Below are 22,458 nucleotides of genomic sequence, written 5' to 3'. Positions count from 1 at the left end.
TTCAAATATGACAGATGTTATTACACTGTAGTAAATGTGTTATTACGATATACTGTATACTGTATATTACTATGACACTACACATGTGAAATGCCAGTGGCTCTATGGGCTCAATTCACACAACGCATTCAGATCACGGAAGCTCAGAGTCCAGCTCAAATCATGCACAAACTAGCAGCATACGTCATTGTTAATTTTGCTTTCAAGACGCACATGTTCATTAAAAAAAAAAAAAAAAACACATCATGCGCAAAATGACATCTGAAGTGAAAAACAAGCGCAAAAATGCAAAGTTTTGACATTTCTGCATGGGACTTTTACACCACTCAAACACATGCGTGGATCTGGAACGAGTAGACGAGAGCAGAATCTCACCTGCGTTTGGGCTGAACCAGTCCATGACCAGTCCCAACTGAGGCCACCATTCCATTTGCCAGTCGGTGGCTAATGCAACAACAACAACACTGGCTGGACAGTGTGTCCACTGCTTTCCCTGTGTGAGATTACCGCTCAGTAGGTGTGTGTGTGCGTGTGTGTGTGTGTGTGTGTGTGTCATTTCCCACTAATGACAGCTGACAAACTACATGCTACAAATCCTCCCTCCCTCTCTCCCAACCCTCCCCCATCACGCTCAGTCACATGCTCCTCCCATACGCACACACACACACACACACACACACACACACACACACAAACACACAATCCCCGCCCACCTATTAGACGCACTCACTTGATCTCAGCCAGTGAGAGCTTCTCTCATTGTGTTTTATGTTGGAAAAACACCAGTCAGGTGAAGTTTCGGTTTTGCACATGTAGATAATTGGATGCTATCAACATTACATTGTCGTAAGTGTGTTATTACAAGGTGTATTACTATTACAGTAATATGCTATTTCAATGGTTCTGTAGTCTCACTTCACACACACACACGCACACACACACAAAATCATATCAAGCCAAGTGTGTTACAACAACCGTTTCGACACTGTGATAAATTGTTATTACAAGATCATTTACGATTGTTTTACAGTCGGGCATCGGTACTGACCCACGAATTGCGAAAATACGGGTATTGGCTGAGGCGGGACAATTTTATATATGAGGGTGAATTCATGCAGAAACCTGCCCTAGAAACCAGGGAAATTTTCAACCCCGCATTTTGGGACGGTACCTTTCAAATGGAACATGGACTAAAAATTGGCCGCCAGCGTGTATTCTAACCGCAGCATGTGAAATGCTAACACAGGGAATCCAAACGTCGGTCACACCCTCGGCATTGAACCTGCAGGCGGTGTGTGCGTGTCAAAAGTTTTCACAAGCTCACCTTCAGTTTTACCCCGTTAGCGGGACCCAGGCCCACGATAACAAAAACAGAACCTGCTGCGTTTCCCACACTCGGCGGGACTCGGAGCCGGTATGGTGCCGGTCCAAGGTTCAGCCTGTTCCCACTGTCTTTGTTTCACGCACTGACAAACGGACAGTTTTACCTCCCCAAAAACTGGTGTTTTTATTTGAACAGCTGAAGCGAGTGGAACGCGCGGCAAGCGTCCACCTGCTGCATGAGCAGGCAGGAAGTCACATGACCAAACCGGTGAGTCACATCCTGTCTTCCGCAACCTCTTCCTCCTTCATCTTCGACGCCTTACCATCAATCGTCATGATTTGGTGTTTCAAGTTGTGTTAACGTTCAATACTGTGCGATTTCACAGAGCCCCAAAAAGACAGTGTCACTGCACCGCGTGAACGGTACAAAGTGGAGGGACAAAGCATACCCGACTCCACATGCTTATTTTCCGATGTAAATTCATTTGATTGTAGTTTAGTCAACACTGCGTGTTTGAAGCCCCTTCCGCTGTGCCTGCCAAAGATAGTTTATACAGTGTTGCAGTTCTGCGTGAAAGGTACCACGAGAAAACAAGGGATGAAGGAAAACTGGCTCCAAATTTTTATCTTCCTATGTGAACTCATTTGTTTCTAGCTTTGTGATTTTAACCCTTTCAAAGTGCCCACCAAAGGTGCCTTTTTCCTCTGGTGTTAATCTGCGTGAAAGGTAGCGGCACAAAATACAGCACCACATTGTTATCTTCCTTTGAGAACTCATCATGTAGTTTAATCAACACTTTGTGTGATTTGGCCCCCTTTCTTAGTGTCCGCCAAAGCGGTTTTTCCCCCTCTGCTGCAGTTTTGCGTGAAAGGTACCAGAAAAAAAATAGAGCATGAAGGGAAAACTGGCTCCACATTTTAATCTTCCTATGTGAACTCACGTGTTTCTAGTTTAGTTAGCGCACAAGGTGATTTCAACCCCTTTCACAGTGCCCTCCAAAGCGGTTTTTCCCCCTCTGCTGCAGTTTTGCGTGAAAGGTACCAGAAAAAAAATAGAGCATGAAGGGAAAACTGGCTCCACATTTTAATCTTCCTATGTGAACTCACGTGTTTCTAGTTTAGTTAGCGCACAAGGTGATTTCAACCCCTTTCACAGTGCCCTCCAAAGCGGTTTTTCCCCCTCTGCTGCAGTTTTGCGTGAAAGGTACCAGAAAAAAAATAGAGCATGAAGGGAAAACTGGCTCCACATTTTAATCTTCCTAAGTGAACTCACGTGTTTCTAGTTTAGTTAGCGCACAAGGTGATTTCAACCCCTTTCACTGTGCCCTCCAAAGCAGTTTTTGTCCTGTGTTGCTGTTCTGTGTGAAAGGTAGAGGCGCAACTCGATGTGTCACATTGTTCTCTTCCTATTGTATAGTAATTGCAATCTACTTTAGTTAATTCTGCAACGATTTCAGCTTTTTTCCTTGTGCCAAACAACAGCAGCTTACAACAGCAGCTTATAGAGTTTCTGTTCTGCGCAAAAGGTATACCAGCACAAAATAAGGGGGTATGAACACCGCCCAGCATTTTCTACATTTTAGACAAACATTTTTCTTGTGAGCAGCCACTTCCCGAACATTAGCTAATTCTCTTCCACACCCTGTTTTTGAGCAGTAGCGTGCACGTGCTATTGGAAAAACAAAATTTACATAATAGTAGTATAGAATGTAATAATCCATTTACTAAAGTGTAATAACATGTTTATTACAGTGTAATAACAGTTATATGATTATTACCAAAAGGTTGTTGAAGGGTTGTAATAGCTTTGCTTTAGGTCAGTTTAGCTAAATGCTAACAAACAATGCAAAACGTCACAGGCAGGCTAACAAATAGCATCGGTTAGGCTTTAAGCGATGAATGCTAGCCGCACAAACAGCACTCGCGGGCATTTTAAAGCCACACACATTCAAAGTCACAGATACGATATCAATAGTACCAATGCCAGTGACACGGTACACAACATTTGCGTCACTTATTTTGTTGCTAGCATGTCCTCAGCTGGCCGACGGCGTGCATCCTTTCGCAATTTGCCGAGTCAGCCCAAATGTTACTTTCACATCAGGAAACCACATGACAGTTTATGACATTGCTCGGATTTCGTAAGAGAGAGTGAAATTACAATCCTGCTCGCTCTTATATAACTGTGGACTTCCTGCTGGCTAATAAGAAAGAAAAAAACAGACGCGTTGACACTTGCATTTCTTGGTAAGTGAGCAACTCGAAAATGAAAACAAGGAAGTATTTGAGGAAAACAAATAAACAATATTCAATACTGAATTTGTATGTTAAATATTAAATTTGCCAATTTGAAGAAATATTGTAAGTGCATTTATAATGGACACAATTATATGCAACTTTACTGTATATAATAGTGATACACCTTGTAACAACACAGTTATTACAATGTTATAGCAGTTATACCACTTTTAACTTGGCGTGTGTGTGTGTGATTTTCTCTCTTCGAGGTTGCACTTGGTACCCTGCCCCACTTCCTATTTTTTGAGCTAAAACAGGTTCAATGATTGTGTGCAATTTGCAAGCACAATTTCCCTTTTGTAAAATCCAAATCAAGACTTTCCAAGAATTCCATTTGTCCATCATTACATAATTGACTGCTGCCGTTTCCAGCTCATCAAACATTTTCTTCCAAACATCCGTCGCTAATGACCAAGTGGAAGCTTAAAAAACACGGCGTCAGCATAAAACGTGGGTCAGCGCACACGTTGCCGCGGCGGTACCAACGCATCTCGGCCAGAGGAAGGAGCGACGCCACAATTAGCTTGGCCACAAAGCCTGTTATGCTATTAGCTTGCATTAGCGCGCCGCCGCAGCCCCACGCACGTCACCGCTCGGCCCAACCAAATTAGCGCCCGTTACGTAACGTGTGAGATTTACACTTGGCTTTGCACACTTTCAGCTTGCCGCCTGCAGGCTTGGAAAAAAAATCACAATGCATTCTGGGAACAATATATGTGCAAAACACCTACAACACGTCCGGAACTCATACGAGCAAAGTGTTGCTGTGTTCCATTTGCATTCATGTTATTTTATGGAAAAATATAATTGTGTGAATTGTGTGTCAATTTTATTCTGTCTGTTTTTTGGCATTCATCTACTTTCACAATTTTCATCCGCTTCACTCCGTTCCAATTTCAAACTATTCCCAATATTTGCGCCACGGGTGCTTCCAGTTTTTTTCATTCCCAGGATTCACGCCTTACCCACAATTCCCGATTTCGTACCCACATTTTTCAAATGCATTTCCAATAGCAGATTCAACATTTCACATCATTTCAAAGTGACATTCAAAACATTTAACTCCTTCCTTTCACTTTTGATTTTCCAAGAAATTCCCACATACTATAAATTCAACATTTTCACCATTAAAATACCCACAAAAAGGCAAAAATGACCATGTTGACTTGTTTTTCTACATTTATTCACAGATTCAAACTATTCTCACTTTCAACTGCTCAGCTTTCATTTACCAATGACAGAAATTCCCAGTTTGCATAAATTCAACATTTTTGCAATATCATTCCTCACAGCCTTCACACGCAATTTCTCCAGGAATTGCATTTTCTAGTTTATTTGGTTGATACAAACATAACTATTAGATTCATTTTTCAAAAATCATTTCCAGTTTAATACATTTTATAGAAACTTTATTTATCGCAACGCATTCATTGCGTAGTGGCGTCGAATGGCGGCTGGCTCTCTGCCGAGCTGTGTGAGCCCACCGCACGGATAGACCTATTTTCTATTTTAATAACACTAATAATCTCCAAATTTCACCAGTAAAAATTCTCAATATTACAATTTAAAAAAAAAAAAAAATCCTGTCCCTATTTCATTAGAAAAATGTGAGACTCCTTTAGCCTACAGGCTTAAAAAAAAAAAAAGGAGTAATTTCACACACAAAAAAAGCTGTACAGTAATTAAAATATTGTTTTGTAAAAATAAAAATGAAAAAGCTGGTATCTTACAAAAATAATGTCCACATTTTATTTGTAAAAATTCTCAATATTTTTTTTTATGGAAATAAAAAGTACGTTCCATGCATTATGTCCTAATTTTGTCAGGAAAATGTGGGCCTATTATTAAAAAAAAAATTATTATTTTTTTTAAATAAAAAAAGGTTAAATGTTGAAGTACCACTGATTGTCCCACCGGCCGAAGTGGGAAATTCTTTCTCTGCATTTGAGCCATCCCCTGAGGGTTAGGGGGAATGCTGAGCGTCAAGCAGGAAAGCAAATAGATCCTTTTTTATAGTCTTAGGGATGACCCGGCGGGGGATTGAACCCACGACCTCCCAGTCTCAATATTACTTTTTTTTTTTTATCTTCCAGGAATTATGTTCTAATTTTGCCAGAAAAAAAAAACGGGGACTATTACAAAAAAAATTATCTGTTGTTATCTTTGAAGAATAATGTCATAATTTTATTTAAATGCTTTTATTTTGTGAGAAAATGTATGTTTCAGCAAAAATAACTAAATTGAATAATGTCCAAATTTTACTTGAAAAAATTCTCAATATTACAATTTATTATTTTTTGTTTTTTTATCTTCCAAGAATGATGTTCTAATTTTGCTAGAAAAAAAAGTGGGACTATTACAAAAAAAAGTTATCTGTTGTAATCTTTGAAGAATAATGTCCTAATTTCATTTAAATGTTTTTATTTTGTGAGAAAAATGTTCAAGATGCTAAATACAATAGGCAAAAATGCAATAAAACTGAATAATATCCTAATTTTACTCAATACAAACATATAACTGTCAATTGATTGATTTACAATTAAATAAGTAAAAATCAGAATTTTTTGAAAAGCAACTACAACTCTGCGATGCTAAACGTGTGATCACAATTTCAAACGTTAATGCTGACGGGCTGTCTTGGAAGAAAACTGACGTGACTCTTCCCGAAAAGAATCCAACAACATCTCAAAGAATGTACAAAGTGTCACAAGCCGTCTTCTCAAAGTTCACGTTTGTGCTGCTGTGAAAAGCAAATACAGTCATCCCAAAATAGTGGAAAAACCACACGGGTCCAACGTGAGAGATAAGATACGCGCGTAGGCCGAGCGTCACGTTGGCCACGAAGAAACCAAACAGCAGAACTCAAGCAGAACCGACAAAAATGAACACTTCAATCCACAACAACAGTAATCGCCCAACTCATATTAACTTATTCACTTGCAGCCATTTTCGCTGAAGCGACCCTCTACTGGATTTTGACTGATTTTGCAAGGCTTACAGAATATTGTTTCTATTGCTATAAAAACATGGAACCTACCAAAAGAAAGATTAGAGTCTCTTCTTTCATCAGGAAAGGAAGTTATTATTTCCTAGCAATTATCATTCGAATATAGATAAGTTAAATCATTATTCACAAATCTGTTTAAAACGGTGAGGGGGCATTTTGCAACATGGCCCAGGTTGACCTCTTACACTCTGCTGGCACCTGCTGGCCGTTTTGTGTAATAACTACCAGTGCTTTAAGCGACCTCTTCGGGTCAGAGACTGCAGCCTTAAAAGGCCAAATAAATTTTGGGGTGCTTCCAAGCTAAATGTTGAAATTCAATTCTCACACATTTGTGCATTTTCCTCAATGCATATTTTTCTCCACCCGCCAGAAACTAGACAGTCTATGCAGTTGGCACTAAAATGTGAATTTTCACACAATTACAAAAATGTCAACACGTTTGGCAGTAAATAAGAGCAAAATTTGCTATTTCCACCTATCCAGCTTATATTTGTACCTAATATGCAAATGTACATATTGTAACAGTAAAATATTGTATTTTACTGAAAATAAAAGCAATAAGAAGTCCAGTTTGTATGCTTGGTTTGACTGAACTAGTATATTGGACAGGTATTTTAATTTATTTTATTGAACCGATTTAGCGAAGTGAATTTAAACGTTCACTTGGTTTTAATTTGAAACGACTCCACCGGAAATCATTGATCCAGTTAGTCCGCACTAACGGCTTTAAACAATCAGCGTGCGGCGAAATAGAACCACTTGACCACAAAAAAAAAACAAAGTTTGATCTCATTTACGAGTTTCGAGCTCTTAATCGTACTTTTGCACCAGACAAATTAAAACAAAAGAAAAAGGTGCCTGTCATTTCGGCCGCCTCGACGTTGATCAGGAAGCCGATTAAAAGTTAAACAACAAAGTCCATTTGGGGGATGTTTGCCCGATAAAAAGGGTCACTTGGCCAGCACACGCGTTTGCAAGGCGAAATAAAGTCGCGTTTGATGCACTTTGACCTCCCGCCTGATGCCTCCTCCACCGGCTCCCCTGACCAACATGTCGCCCCGCAGCAAACACCTCTTTGCCGCGCACGCACGCACGCACACACACACACGACAGCGTCGCTACTCGCTCGGAACCTTTCGATCAACTGACAGAACCAAACCGCACCGTGACATGCTCAAAAAGAAACCAACTCGTAACACGACTCGCGCCTCTCGTTCGGCATTTGAAGATGGGGAGGACACGTACACGAGAGGAAGGGCGACTGTCAACGGCGAATCGAACGCACCTCTCAAAGTGGGGCAATGTCGGGGAAGAAGACGCTCAAAGAGCAGAAACGGGCTTCCGAAGGGAATGAAAACATTGTCGCGCGACTTAAAGGCGGCGAGAGAGGAGGTGAAGGTTGACCTGAAACTTACCTGACGGTGGAGCGGCTGAGGGCTCGCGGTGTGCGGGATGGACGAGCCACCGCCGTCCGGTACGTGTGCGGCTCCGCCATATTGGGAAGGTACAAAACGACAGGCCGGGACAGAAAGTACACAAGGCAGGTTGCCTGCGTGACTGCCTTGTTTATCTCCTCGGCTGCCGAGTGCCCCCCATCCCTCCACCCCCCCACGGTCGGCCCTTTCTGACCCTCCTCCCATGACCACCTCCAGCGGTCATTTCATTAGGCACACCGGTCAAATGTCACAAACAGTCAATGGCAGGTTTGGCAATGACAAACAAGAAAGCACACCTATGGACAATTTATCCCATAAAAGCAACATGCACGATTTGTAGTGCAAAATAAGACTTTGGCGACAGAAGTGGGGAACACCCGGGACTGGTCGCCGGTCAGCATGGCATGTGAGCAGCTTTCCAAAGGTTCTCGTAATGGATCAATGATTCATTTCACCGACAGCCTTTTGGGAACAGGTTGTGTCGCTGCGTGACCTTTGACCTGTTGGTGTGTGTTGCCGGGTAGATTTTTGACAGAGTGGAGGCTTCCTGGCTGGCTCGCTGCCTTCAAAACCATTCAAAATAAGCAACTTCTTCAAACAGTGAACGAGACAGCAGATACCGTTTTAAGAATTAATTTATTAAAAAAGAAAAAAAAATCATAGGAATTATTTAATTAATTAAAATAAGTAAAAATTAATGAATATAATTTACCAATTTAGGGCAAACTGGTTACATGGATGCAACTTTTACAGGACTTTTAAAGAATATTTTAATTATAAATATTTTATAAATTACAAATTGTTCAAGTTGAATGTGTATCGCATATTTAAATATGTAGACACGTCTATGAGGATTAGGAAAAGAGCATACACATTTTTCACAAAATGTATTTACATAATTGAGTAAAATTGTTAACAGTATTTATATTGATTTAGTGAGAACTAAATAAGAATATAATTATTATAGTTTATTAGTAGTAGTATTAAAAATTTGATCCATTCATTTTATTTTAATGTATCTCAGTGATTAGTTAATAGCTTTATTATTTTTAATATAATATGTTATTCAGAATTAATCTTTTTTTTAAATTCTATTCTTATTACACAAATTTAGATGTTTCTGGGGTTGGTGAAAGATTTCACTCTTCTTTCTTTTCTTTGATCCTTCCTCGGGTCGCCTGACAACTTCCCGACTCTGGCGGGATTCTGAAGTCTTCGGTTCAGGTGAAGGTTTATGGGATTTTTAATAGATTTCAGGTGAATTAATGAGCACAAACTCACACGCACGCACATATGCACACAAAAACACCCAAAAAATGGGTCTTTAAAATTCTATTTTCTTAGGAATTTAAGGGAAAAGGAGATATTAAAATAATCGATTCATGGTTTTATGAATCCATATCATGCTCGAAAAGGAAAATCAATTCAATATCGATTATTTTAAAGCCAAGCCCTAGTCATTACTTCCTCAGCACAGGTGATGTCATCTTCAGTCGACAGCAAGTGGAAAAAATTGTTTTTAAAAGTATTAATTGCATTCAGAATATAATGTATTTAGCAAATTAATTCTGGACAAAATACTACCCTTTAAATGAACGCAACAAACTGTTCATGACATATTTTCACCAAAATATATGTGATGGAAGTTAAGAATATCAATGAAATCTTAAATACATATTTGAACTGACCGAGAAGAAATGTGAAATGAAAGGAAGAAAAATGAGATGCTATTATTTTGCGGTGTCCTGTAGTAACCTTGCAATCTTGACGTGCTCCGTCGCGCCGCATCACCTTTGTACACCTACACGCGCTTCTTCTCCTTCTGCAGATGTTTTTTTTTTACTTAAGTCACCTTTGTCATCCATCGTCAGCACACACACACACACAAACACACACACACACAAACACACTCCTCCATGTCAAAGTCCCATCACACTCGTCAATATTCCGCTCACAAGTTAACACTTAACACACTGACACTTTGGGAAGTCAGGCCGTTAGTTTGTCACCATTATGATCCAAATTATATATTGTTTTAAAAAAAAAATACGAGCACGAGGCAAGCCAACTCACAGTATATAAAGTTTTTATTTCATTGGTAGTTCACTCAAAAATGGGAAAGTAGCTGCTGCCACTTACTGGCCGACACGTGAACTGCAACCAAGGTTATTTTTGAGTTAACGAAAACTAACGGAAAAAAACTAAAATTCAAAAAAAAAATGTTAACCAAATAAAATAAAGCCAAAAATGCTTTTTAAAAAAATGAAAACTAACTGAAACTACATTTTATGTTTACAAAAATAACTATAACCAACTATAATTATTTCCGTTTTAGTCTTTGGTAATTAATGTAATACATGAGCCTTTGGGGATGATTTTAAATGTGAGTTTAAGTTTAAGTAGAGTTTAAGTAGATTTATTTTGATACTAAGCAGAATTGATTTCTTTTTTTCTTTGCTTTCTTTATTTCAAAAAATAAAAATAAAACTAATACTGAAACTAACTAAAACTAAACTAAATCTAAGCATTTTTTTTTTCAAACTAAAACTAAATAAAAGCAGAACCACCCTGAAAACTAATTAAAACTAACTACATTTAAATAACAAAACTCAAAACGAAATAAAAACTAACCAAAATGAAAATTCTAAAACTATAATAACCCTGATTGCAACGAGAGACTTTCAATCTGGCACTGATTGGAATATGATCATTTATTGATTCAAATTATGGATGGTCAATTGACATTACCCCCCCCCCCCCCCCCCCCCCCACACACACACACACACACACTAAATGTGTTCAATGTGAGCAGTTGTGCTGTCAAATTAACATTTTGTAGTTTTCATTCCCATTTGGCGGAGGGGGGCTGTTAATGTTTTTTTTTACCTGAATGACCTTTTTCAAATGTTTCAGTTCAATCTCACGCAACAATCCCAAACTCACTTATGATTAATTATTATCATTTTTCTTGATGATTAGCTGAGGAAAATCACATAGTGACTCATTGTGAGATGTCCTGGTGCGTCCGATGTGAACAATTAAGTCATTAAAAAAAAAAATCTTCTTACAGAGGAGTAAACGACCCACTTTAGACCAGGGTTATTATTAGTGGTGCAGCCGATCGAGTCTAACGCTTCGGACCGCTTCCGATCCGTAGATTGGTGGTGGTGGTGGGGGGTGGGGGGGGGGGTCACATATGACATATTGTCAAGAACATTTTTGATTTCTAAATAAAATCAACGTAATGACTTTCTCTGAATCAGTCACATGGTCGTCATCAAAGATGGCTCTTCCACGTGGCGTTCTGTGACGATTCAGCCGTCACTGAGTGGGGGGAGAACAGCTGATAAAGTGTTGTCTGTCTGTCGTCATGGTTACGCGCCTTTCCCACAGATAGCTCACCTTGACTTATTTTTCCTTCTTTCTCAAGTTTGCTCAGGTGGTGCACCAGGTTGACGTTGGCCGCCTGATGCAGATGCTCCGGAGTGTCCTGCATCGGAAAGATGGAAAAGAAAAATCACATTTTCGTTTCTGACAAGTCGCTTCTACAAAAAGCAAACGACAATGACACAAGTGTGTTTTTGTCCCTCTTCCTTGTGAGTAGTTCCCGACCGATATGCATTTTTTTCAGGCCGATGCTGATACCAATTATTGGCAGAAAAATGACCGATTAATCGTCCAACTGTTTAAAAATATATATAAAATGATCCCCATGCCCCATTTCTAACTTTTGCTATCAAGATTTACTCTGCTTTGAATGACAAGTCCGTAGTATGACTTTATCAACAAAATCATCAAGTACACAAGGTTATTGTATAGATTTATGTGTCAATAATAAAACCATTGTTACTTTTTTACAACTGCTATACTGTAAATGTTTAGAGTACATATATGAGCTGCAAAAATATCATGTGGAAATGTGTGCGAAAACAAAAAAATCCTCAGATGTTTGCATCTTTGAATTCTGAGAAAATAATTTTTGGGAATCCTTGACATATCAACTTTAAATATTACATGAAAAGACAATAACAAAATGAAAATAAGAAAGTGAAATAAGAATAGAATATACTCAAATAATAGCAACTGAAAAAAACAGTAAGAACAAATAGTGACTGTTGTGTGCATTTGGGCCTCTTGGGGCAGTGTGGTCCCGTGCATCCGTGGTGTACATATTAAAGTCAGTACAGAAGAAAGTTACAATTTAATTCTATTAAAATATCTCGTTTTTCACACATTGGGAAGAATTTGTGCCTTTGCGTAGTGTTATCTTACCCGTGGGTCCGTGTTTCCACAGCATTTGTGTGTGAACATTCGTTATGTGAAGGAAAAACACTCCCAAAGTCAATGCTAACTTCTGGTTAGCAATTAAATGGGATCCTCCCTTCGCTTTTAGCATTAGCACTAGGCTAGCAATGTTGTAAAAACGAAGCATGTTTTGTATTTAAATATACAGCGGATGTTATTCTTATTGTCGTGTGTTTAGTTTGACAGTTAACGCCATCTGTGATGTCATTAGAGAGCTTAAAGGACACAACAGAATAACCAGAATAACATACGCTACACACTTGCTAGTTGCTAATGCTACGTAAGCAAAATGGTGCATTCGGGGTACTTTCACACCGTCGGGAATTTCAGTTTTTTTCAATAATGTTTAAGGGGAATATAATCTGTCATTTTGCCAATTGTTTTGGCAGATATTTGAAGGGCAATAATCGGCCGATCATAATCGGTCGGGGCACTACTTGTGACATTCACAAGTCTGAGGAAAAGTTCATGCTCACACTTCAGTCAATTGATTGTATTTTACAATGAGCCTTTTATAAACCTTGTAGACGATCTTGACGAGCTCCATGGAGGAGAAGGTCTTTCCAGCTCCGGCCCGAATGGTCGCCAGGATCTGTTGCTCCCTCTGATTGCGGTGGCTGATGTAGCGCTGGATCTTGACACCGGCGTCCTGAACCACGGGACCGTGGCCTGCGCAGCACGGAGCACATTTGACATCGGCTCCATGATTCGTCAAGTACAGGACCGCCATCCAGGCCATACAAATGTATAGCGGTTTCTCGCATTCAGCTCATTAGATGACATCAGCGTCTGGTGTGACAGCATCAACTGTTTTGAACTCGCAGCCAATTTCACTTGTAACGATTATCGACCGGTTGTAACCTTTGCAACCTCATAAAAGACAAAGAATTTCATTTCTGTGTTCTGTACCAAGAGCACCACCCCAAGAGGGTTGTGTCAGGAAGGGAATCGCACGTCAAAACTTTGGCCAAATCAAATATAGGACTTCCATACCGGATCGGTCCAGGCCCGGGTTAACAACGACCGCCATCGGTGCTGTTGACCTACAGGGTGCCGGCAGAAACTGGACTTCTGTTAGTCGAAGGAGAGGAGGAAGGTGGAACGATGCCAGGAAAAGGTAGAGAGCTGGTTGACATGATGAGGAGGAAGGTGGACATATTGTTTGTTCAGGAGAGCAGGGGGAAAGGGAGCAAAGCTAGAAGTTTAGGAGCAGGGTTCAAGTTATTCTATCATGGTGTAGATAGGAAGAGAAATGGAGGAGGAGGAGTTTGTTAGGAACGTCCTGGAGGTAAAAAAAAAAGTGTCAGAGTGATGAGCCTAAAGCTAGGAATCAAAGGTGTGGTGGTCAATGTTGTTAGTGGGTATGCGGCACAGGTAGGATGTGAGCTGGAGGAGAACTTTTGGTTGGACCTTGATGAAACGATGCAGAGCATCCCTAGAAGTGAGAGAGTTGTCATTGGTGCAGACTTCAATGGACACGTTGCTGCAGGAAACGGAGGAGAGGAGGCGGCGATGGAGGAGAGGAACGCAGAAGGACAGATGCTGGTTGACTTTGCAAAAAGAAGTAGACGGTGTCATCTGAAGGAGATCAGCGACTGCAAAGGAGTGCTAGGTGAGAGAGACGGCAGACAGCAGAGGATAATAGTGTGTAGGATGACAAAGACGGCAAAGGAAGAGGACGAAAAGGTGGAAGCTGAAAAAGGAAGAGTGTTGTATGACTTTCAGGAAGGGGTTGAGACGAGCTCGGGATGGTCAGGAGGTGTTTCCAGATGACTGGACAACTACAGCAAAAGTGATCAGGGAGACAGGTAGGACAGTCCTTGGAAGGAAAGGGGATAAGGAGACTTGGTGGTGGAATGAAGAGGTGCAGAAGTGGATCCAGAGAAAGAGGTTCGCTAAGAAGTGGGACACAGAGGATTGAAGAAAGTAAAAAGGAGTACAGGGAATTGCAGCGTAAGGTGAAAGTAGAAGTGGCAAAGGCCGAACAAGGGGCTTACGACGGCTTGTATGCTAGGTTGGACAGTAAGGAGGGACAGACTGATCTGTACTGGTTGGCAAGGCAAAGAGACAGAGATGGGAAGGACGTGCTGCAGGTTCGGGTAATAAAGGATAGGCATGGAAGTGTGTTGACAGGTGCCAGTAGTGTGATGGGAAGATGGAAAAAGTACTTTGAAGAGTTGATGAATGAGGAAAATGAGAGAGAACGAAGTGTACAAGAGGTGACTGTTGTGGACCAGGAAGTAGCAAAGATGAGTAAGGACGAAGTGAGAAGGGCATTGAAGAATAAGGGAGACGTGCAGAGTTGTCAACTACGGAGGAATTACGCTGATGAGCCACACAATGAAGCTAACGAAAGAGTAGTTGAAGCTAGACTGAGGGCAGAGGTCAACATTTGTGAGCAGCAGGATGGTTTCATGCCCCAAAACAAAGAGTACCACGGATGCAGTATTTGCTTTGAGGATGTTGATAGAGAAGTACAGAGAAGGTTAGGAGGTGCATCGTGTCTTTGTAGATCTGGAGAACGCTTACGACGGGTGCCCAGAGAGGAACGGTGGTTTTGTATGAGGAAGTCTGGAGTGGCAGAGGAGTATGTTCAAGTGGTGCAGGATATGCATGAGGACTGGAAGACCGTGGTGAGGTGTGCTGGAAGTGTGACGGAGGAGTTGAAAGTGGAGGTGGGACGACATCAGGGATCAGCTCTAAGCCCCTTCTTCTTCGCTGTGGTAATGGACAGGATGACAGATGAGGTTAGACGGGAATCTCCGCGGACTGTTTGCAGACGACATTGTGATCTGTACTGAGAGCAGGGAACAGGTGGAGGACAAGCTAGAGGGGTGGAGGTTTGAAGAGTTTCAGCTCAAATGAAAGGAAAGGTTTATAAAACGGTGGTGAGACCAGCCATGTTGTTTGGTCTGGAGATGGTGCCACTGAAGAAAAGACAGTAGAACTCCACATTCCTTGGCGGAGGTACACGGAAAGGACGGCACCAACAGCAGGCGCGGGATTTTCCCTCACCGGGGTATATGAGATCGGCGCGGGCGTCCATGAGCGTCCTCAGCGAGCGCATGTAGTCATGAAGGTCCTCGAAGACGGCCGTGCCCTCGCCCAGGATGCAGTCGCCCGAAAACAGGGCCTGCTCCTCCTCCAGCAGCAACGACATGTGGTCGTCCGTGTGGCCCGGCGTGAAAATCACCCTGACAACAGAACAGATGAGGATGAGGAGGACGAAGACGATGATCCAGCCAAGCCGGTACACCAGAAGGCTTTGATGCAGCCTCTTAACTGCAATGAATAGTTGAAGTTATAGTTGTAGTTATTACACAAACGGCCAGCAGGTGGCAGCAGAGCAAAGGAGATCAACCAGGGCCATCTTGAAAAAAAGCTCATTACTCACATTTCTAAATAGATTTGAGAATAATGATGAAACTTAGCTATATTTTAATGCTACTTGCTGCAAAACGGAAACAGACAGAAATATTTTTTTTTCCTGATGAAAGAAGAGATTCTAATCTTTCTTTTGGTAGGTTCCATGTTTTTATAGCAATATTTTATATATATATATATATATATATATATATATATACACAATATTCTGTGAGCCTTGCAAAATCAGTCAAAATCCAGTAAAACAGCTGTTAAAATTGTATATATGCTGTAAGAAAATTTGTTTTGGATGTATCGGTATGAGTGTAATGAAAATTGCATATGTGAGTATGAGGATATGATTTAGAAATATATTATCGTATATGTCTATGAATTTTACGTACATATGTCGGTGGCAAATGTGCGTATGTTAAAGTTCACTTGTATATATGACGAGGTTTATACATTTGCTTTTGTTGAAATACATAACAAAATAAAATGAATAAAATTTCTTCTTATTGTTTTTTTCTTTTTATTTCAATTTATGTTTTATACTTGTAGTGTTTTTAAAAAAAAAATAAAAATTTTTTTATGTTGATATGTTCAATAAAACCAAACCAATTCCCGCAGACTTTTCCATTAATCTCGCGTTAAAACAATTAAAGAAACCTTAAATGAACTCAAAATGAACACACTTATTTTGACACCCACACCTCAAATGCTTCCATAAATTGTTTGTCCGTCTTAGCTGTCTTTTGTGGACAGTCGGAAATCATAGCTTGACCTCATTTTGTTTCATCTGGTCACATTTTCGAAGTCGGGTTTGGACGTGAACTGACCTGAGCGTGGCTCCCTCCGCGCGGACCACATCTCCGTCTTTCAAGTACGTGTACTTGTGGCTTCCCGAGGCCTCTTGGACCCGACTGGATCGAGGGAGTTTGCTGACCCGGACCTCAGAACCTGCCGCATACGTTGCACGTCCTGTTCAACTTGTACTTGACCACTTTTTTTGTGGGGACGTCCTCACCCGTGATGTCCCTGCAGATGTCGTCCAGCCCGCCCGTGTGGTCGCGATGCCAGTGCGTGACCAGGATCTCTTGGATGCTGGCCTGGAACATGCCCAGCGCCTCCTTCAGACTGCTGATGTACTCGGGGACGGCGGGTTCGCCCGCGTCGATGAGCACTCGTCTGAAGAACATTCCAACGGCACATAAAACAATTCAGAGCCCAATCTGCATATTCGCATCAAAAAGACATCAAGCAAATTTCTCTAATGGAACGACCGGAACATCTGAAGCTACATTAAATCCTCAAATGCTGGCAGGGGACCATCTTTGGTGTATTTTATTCACATCCAAACAAGGTTGTTCGAGTGACCCGGCTCGGCTCATAAGACACGACAAATTAACAGGGGAGACCGCTTTCGTGAATTCATCCAAATCATTGATTACAAATGAAAAGACAAAATCAAAGAATAACCAACAATGGCGTGTGTATCGTCTGCAGTATCAGTAGTGTACACACGGCGTGTGTGTGTGTGTGTGGGGGGGGGGGGGGTGGGTTGAAACACTGGGCCCAGGTGCTCCACATTCCGCTAATTACTTGAGAAAAAAAGAGGCAGGTGTAATCAGGGCCGGCCCTAGGCAAAAGTCTAGATTGTGTGCCCCCCCCCCCCCAGACAACTACAAGTAATACAAAAAAATTGCTTAAGTACAATGCAATACAACTGTTTAGTGCAATTTGTGCTGACATTATTAACTACAAAATGTTTTTATCTATGTACAATATATTTGTGTAAGATACATATAGAAAATAATGAAAAATAATTAGGTGCCCATTTTGTTAACAATTGACGGGAAACTTCGAGATTTTTTTTTAAATTTTTTATAGACAATTCTGATTGACTGACATGCATGCATGCCTCCACCCTGGGCCCGTTTTTCCTCCTCCTCCTTTCGCCGCTTTCTTAATGCAGTCTCTGAGGGCTCGGACCTTTTCATTGTAAAGGTTTTGGATGTCTAGACAACAACATAAGCGAGCCGTCCATCGATCAATAGCGCTAACACTGAGATGATGTGTGACCCCCCCCCACCTTTCACTGTCAACGGCGGCAGCAGGTCAGATTGAGGGTGCCAGGTCATGATCTCATTTTATTACTCAAACTCAAAATTATTCAAACTCCCAACAAAATCTAAACGAACTAAAATGAAAGTTCATCAACTATAATAACCCTGCGCTGATATGAAAATCAATCAATACACGATGAAGTGATTGTTTTTGCTTGCATGCTTTCTTGTATCGATGCCGGATTGTGCTACAAACCGTCACATTTAAAATGAGGACAAATTCAAAAAAGAATCGGCAGTATCAACACATTTTAAGCATTAAAACGTCCTCTAGGCGTTTTTTTTTTTTTTTTTAAAGTACTTGTATGGAAAACAACTACGTATACATGCTGATTATTAATTTTTATAACTTCAACTTTTTAGGCAAACCTAAAATCGATACAAATGACGGTGGCGTTTGTGAACGACATTTGAAAGCAAAATAAAGTCTAATCGTGGTCGCAAATCACTTCCGTGTTTTTATAGCACGCCGAAATAACAATCAACAGATGTTGATCATTTTCATTTCCTGAACTGTTTTCTGTAAACATTTCATGTGCAGTCAAGCAACGCAAGACGATGACAAATTGTTTTTGGATTTCGTGTGAAGTTGAAAGTGAATGTTTCGTTCACGCCGAAGTAACGACGAATATCCAACAATTACTTCCATTGCTGTCCTTTTTTTCTTTCTACTTGGTGGCAGAATCGAAAGCCGAGCATTTGCATCATATCAACAATTTCAAACGGAAATTGTCTTGGCGACATTAAAACGAACGTTTCTCGCATTACAAATGGAGGTACGTGACGCTTGCCCACATCAAATCAAAGAGCATGGATGGAATAATTCCGTCACCTGTCTCCGGTTCCAACCAGGTAGGTGTTGGTGCCCTGCAGGGTCATCGGTCCCGGGTTGCAACCCAAAACCCGAACCACGCGAGCAGAAAGCTGCTCGATACGCGGAATGAGAACACTCATGGACTACGCGGGACGGAACTGAACCGAAACCAACAACAAAGTAGGTGCAAGGGCAGCCAAACAATAAGGAACAACCGGAAATAGCGTGGACATTGTTTACTTCCTACTTTCGAGCAGCCTTCACAATAAAACGTGAGCCCAATAAACGCCGCACTTGCTCAAAACGGACACTTGGTGGTGCTATTGTTTGATATGAGAAGCTTCCATCGAGTGGAGTCCGGTGCTTCCTTCAAGGACAGTCTGAAATCCTACATTCTACATCTTACTGTACTCTTGTGCTGCCTTTAATGACGGCTATCGTTCTATCGTACACATCAGTCGGGCGAGTCTGACGTCACAGCTCTCATTCCGATCTTCTTTCCTTTTTAATGGAGCATCTTGCAACCGCAAGAAGAGTGCTTATCTGTCTTCCCACAATGCCCTGGTCCTATATCGTCTGTTATGTTTTTTGTTTTGTTTTTTAATGAGGGAAGAGGTTGTTGTTTTTCTCTCTCTCTCTTTGTCCAAGTTGAGCTCGTTGACGCAAGATGATCAAAAGGAGGCGCTAAATCCACTTCCTGCCTCTTCTGGTAATTGCGGTGATGAAACGCAACGCTGGCTATAGAATAGATTACAGGTGGGATCAATTGTGGTGTTGGTGGGGGATGTCAATTGGAATGTGAAGATGGTGACACGAGGGCATCAGAGCCGCCCCCTCCCTCAAAAGCCAAGCCCCCCACCCCGTCCCCATATCATTATTTGACGTAATGGCAGTGCAGCGGGCCTGTAATCTCCATTAGAATCCATCTGGGTGCCTTCTAATTCAATATAAATGCAAATGATTGAGAGGGTTAGGGAGGGGGGGGGGGGGGTACAGCAAGAGTCTACATGGAGTGTAAGCCAGCCGCATTCAGGATCATTCTTGTTTGTATCATTTCGTCCTCTTTCTCCTCCTCCTCCACCTTCTACTCTTCCATCTTTTTCTCCTCTTCTTCATCTCCATGAACGTTCTCATTCTCCTCCCTCTTCTCCTCTTTCCTCCTTTTTCTCCTGATCCCTTCCTCCTCCCACAACTTTTCTATTCAGCCTCCTTTTTTTCTGTCTTCTCTTTCTCCCTTCCCCTCATTACTCATCTCCACCTCCTCATCCTTCCCCTCACTTTCCTCCTCCTTTTCTTCGTTCCCGTCGAAGCGCGTTAGGAGGGATGAATCTGCCGAGGGTTGGGACTTTCCGAGAGGCTTGGACGCATGCGCGAGATGCTGTGACTATCGCGAGACCTACAGCGAGACCGGGAAACCCCAACATGGCGGCGCCCTGCTGCTAAGATAGAATTAGCTCTATTATACTAAACTAATCCAAATTTAACCATCATATATCTTGCCTTTCTTTTTTTCCCCCTCTCTTTTTCATCCGACAGATTTGGAATACCACCCAACGTGGAGGACCTCGAACGCTTCATCGACGCATATTTTTACAGCTGCGCGATGGAGAATCCTTCCGTCGAGAAACTGTCGAGAAAACCTTCGAAAAAGAGGAAAAATGATTCAACGACGGACACGGAGAACCTAGCCACTACGGAGGTTTTGGTCAGTATGCTGGAGTCCATAAATAAAAAATTAGAGGTCCTCTCCCTAATCAGCGAGGACGTCAAAGAATTAAAGGTAAGTATGGAATTCTTCAGCCAACAAGTAAGTGATCTCCAACGAGACAATGCCGAGTTACACTCGTGCCAGCTTCAGCCGAGTTAGAAACCGTTAAAAAGGAAAATAAAACGCTAAAAGAAACTGTTCTGGATATTCAATCCCGTAGCATGCGGGAGAATTTAATATTCTCAGGAATATCCGAGAATACCTCTGACAATCCAGAGGTTGAGATAAAAAAAAAATTGATGACGACGTCGTTAAAAATTCCCCAGGAGTCGGTAAATAACATCTCTTTTCACCGGGTACATCGGCTTGGAGCCCGTAGGGGCAACAGACCCCGTCCTATTATCGCCAAGTTTGAGCATTTTACACAGAAAGAATTTGTTAAAAGTAAAGGACGGGAGCTTAAAGGGACCTCATTTGGAATGAACGACCAATTCCCGAGAGAGATTAATGAGCGGCGAAAGGTACTGTTTCCTATAATGAAACAAAATAGGCAGGAGGGTAAACGGACTGCGATGGTCGTCGATAAACTATACATCGATGGCCAACTATTCCGGAACCCCAACTCCACTCCCTGGCTGTTCTAAATGGCATTGGTGGAACTAAACTTTGTTTGATTATTAGATGTATACATATACTGTATATGTGGTTATAAAACCTTAAATATGAATACTGATTATGTTTAGGCGATATTATAAATGTATTATTAAATACATAACTATATCTAAAGTATATTTAAACAAAAAATCTCGCTTAGGTTACCAGTTATTGGTGTATTTTTATGTTTAATCCCCCGTTAACTTCCTTTACTTTTACCTCCCTACCTGTTCTTTCACTGTTATATTTACTTACTCGTCACCTCATATTTTACACAAATTACATAAACCACCTACTGTAGCCACTTTGATTGTATCCTATAACATACTAATATTGACAAATGGCCTATGCAGATATATACACAGGACTGAGTCTATATTGTTTGTATGCATAAATTAGTTCTGGTTTCCTGGAATGTTTGTGGCGCTCGCTCAGAAGCAAAAAGAATAAAAACTTTAGACCATCTCTTAAAATTAAAAGCAGATATTTGCCTCCTACAAGAAACCCACCTACAAAAATCTGAAGAAAAATTACTTATTGATAAGAATTTTAGCCAAGCGTACTCTGCCCCTTATAACAGTAGACAAAGAGGAGTCTGTATACTCATACATAAGAATTTACTCTTTACTTTAAATAATACAATAACAGACCCAGAGGGCCGATACATTATTATTCAGGTGACTATATTTAATAAAATATATACACTTGGTAATTTATATGCCCTTAATGATGATCCGGCCTTTTTCCATACTTTGGAAACACATTTTAAAAACCCCAACCCTGGTTTAAAACCCTGTATTGAAATCCTAACAATAGTTTGAAACCCTCCTTTGTAAGCATACTCATATTTTAAAATCCCAATTTGATCGTTTGAAACCCTCCTTTGAAACCCTAATACTAGTTTAACCCCTTCCTTGAAATCCTAAATCTAGTTTGAAACCCCACTTTAAAATCCGAACCCTAATGTCACGGTTGAAACCCTAACCCTAATTAAAAACCCTACTTTGAAACCCTAACCCTCGTTCATATATTACTTGAAACCCTAACTCTTAAAACCCTACTTTTGAAAACCCAACCACAATTTGAACCTTTACCCTCGTTAAAAATCCTACTTTGAAACCCTCATTCAAAACCATACTTGAAATCCTAACCCTAGTTTTCAACCCTACTTTGTAACCTTTGTAACCCTCTCACTAGTTAAAAAACCCTACCTTGAAACTAACGCTTGTTTGAAAGCCAAAGACGCGATTGATTAAGTTTTCATTGACGAGACGATTGCTAAAAAATTGAAGCTAACGTCGCCTTCAACTTGTTCCCCGTCATCGCCGTCAGTCTCGCTCGCGTGTGCAATTATGCAAAGCGGCCGCCGGTCCAAAGCAATTTGCTCATGCAAATATTGCAATTCCCCGCTGATGGCGTCCGGG

At 41.0% G+C, this 22,458-nt stretch overlaps 2 protein-coding genes across 4 annotated transcripts in view; both read right to left on the bottom strand.

Moving 5' to 3' along the window:
• The window catches only part of LOC144043446 (nuclear receptor coactivator 2-like), a 53,833-nt gene extending 45,635 nt beyond the window's left edge, over positions 1 to 8,198 (bottom strand). Inside the window, exon 1 of one of the 3 annotated variants that reach the window (XM_077557093.1) lies at positions 8,044 to 8,198. In XM_077557093.1, coding sequence (XP_077413219.1) covers positions 8,044 to 8,123 — 80 coding nt within the window. In that variant the 5' untranslated portion in view covers positions 8,124 to 8,198. Of the gene's footprint in view, positions 1 to 375; positions 543 to 8,043 lie in introns of those variants that run through there. The other 2 variants (XM_077557092.1, XM_077557091.1) reach the window with 2 other exon arrangements.
• A 1,935-nt stretch (positions 8,199 to 10,133) lies between these two features.
• lactb2 (lactamase, beta 2) lies at positions 10,134 to 18,905 on the bottom strand. Its single transcript, XM_077557099.1, has 7 exons — positions 18,691 to 18,905; positions 16,760 to 16,920; positions 16,572 to 16,692; positions 15,385 to 15,563; positions 12,890 to 13,038; positions 11,467 to 11,554; positions 10,134 to 11,388 (listed from the first exon to the last, which is right to left on the bottom strand). Exons 1-7 carry the CDS (start codon positions 18,810 to 18,812, stop codon positions 11,342 to 11,344), a joined length of 867 nt encoding a protein of 288 aa, XP_077413225.1. The 5' UTR covers positions 18,813 to 18,905; the 3' UTR covers positions 10,134 to 11,341.
• Between the last annotated feature and the right edge of the window lie 3,553 nt (positions 18,906 to 22,458).

This window comes from Vanacampus margaritifer, chromosome 2 (assembly GCF_051991255.1).
Source record: "Vanacampus margaritifer isolate UIUO_Vmar chromosome 2, RoL_Vmar_1.0, whole genome shotgun sequence".
Taxonomy (NCBI): domain Eukaryota; kingdom Metazoa; phylum Chordata; class Actinopteri; order Syngnathiformes; family Syngnathidae; genus Vanacampus; species Vanacampus margaritifer.
This window is presented reverse-complemented; position numbering and strand designations above follow the sequence as displayed.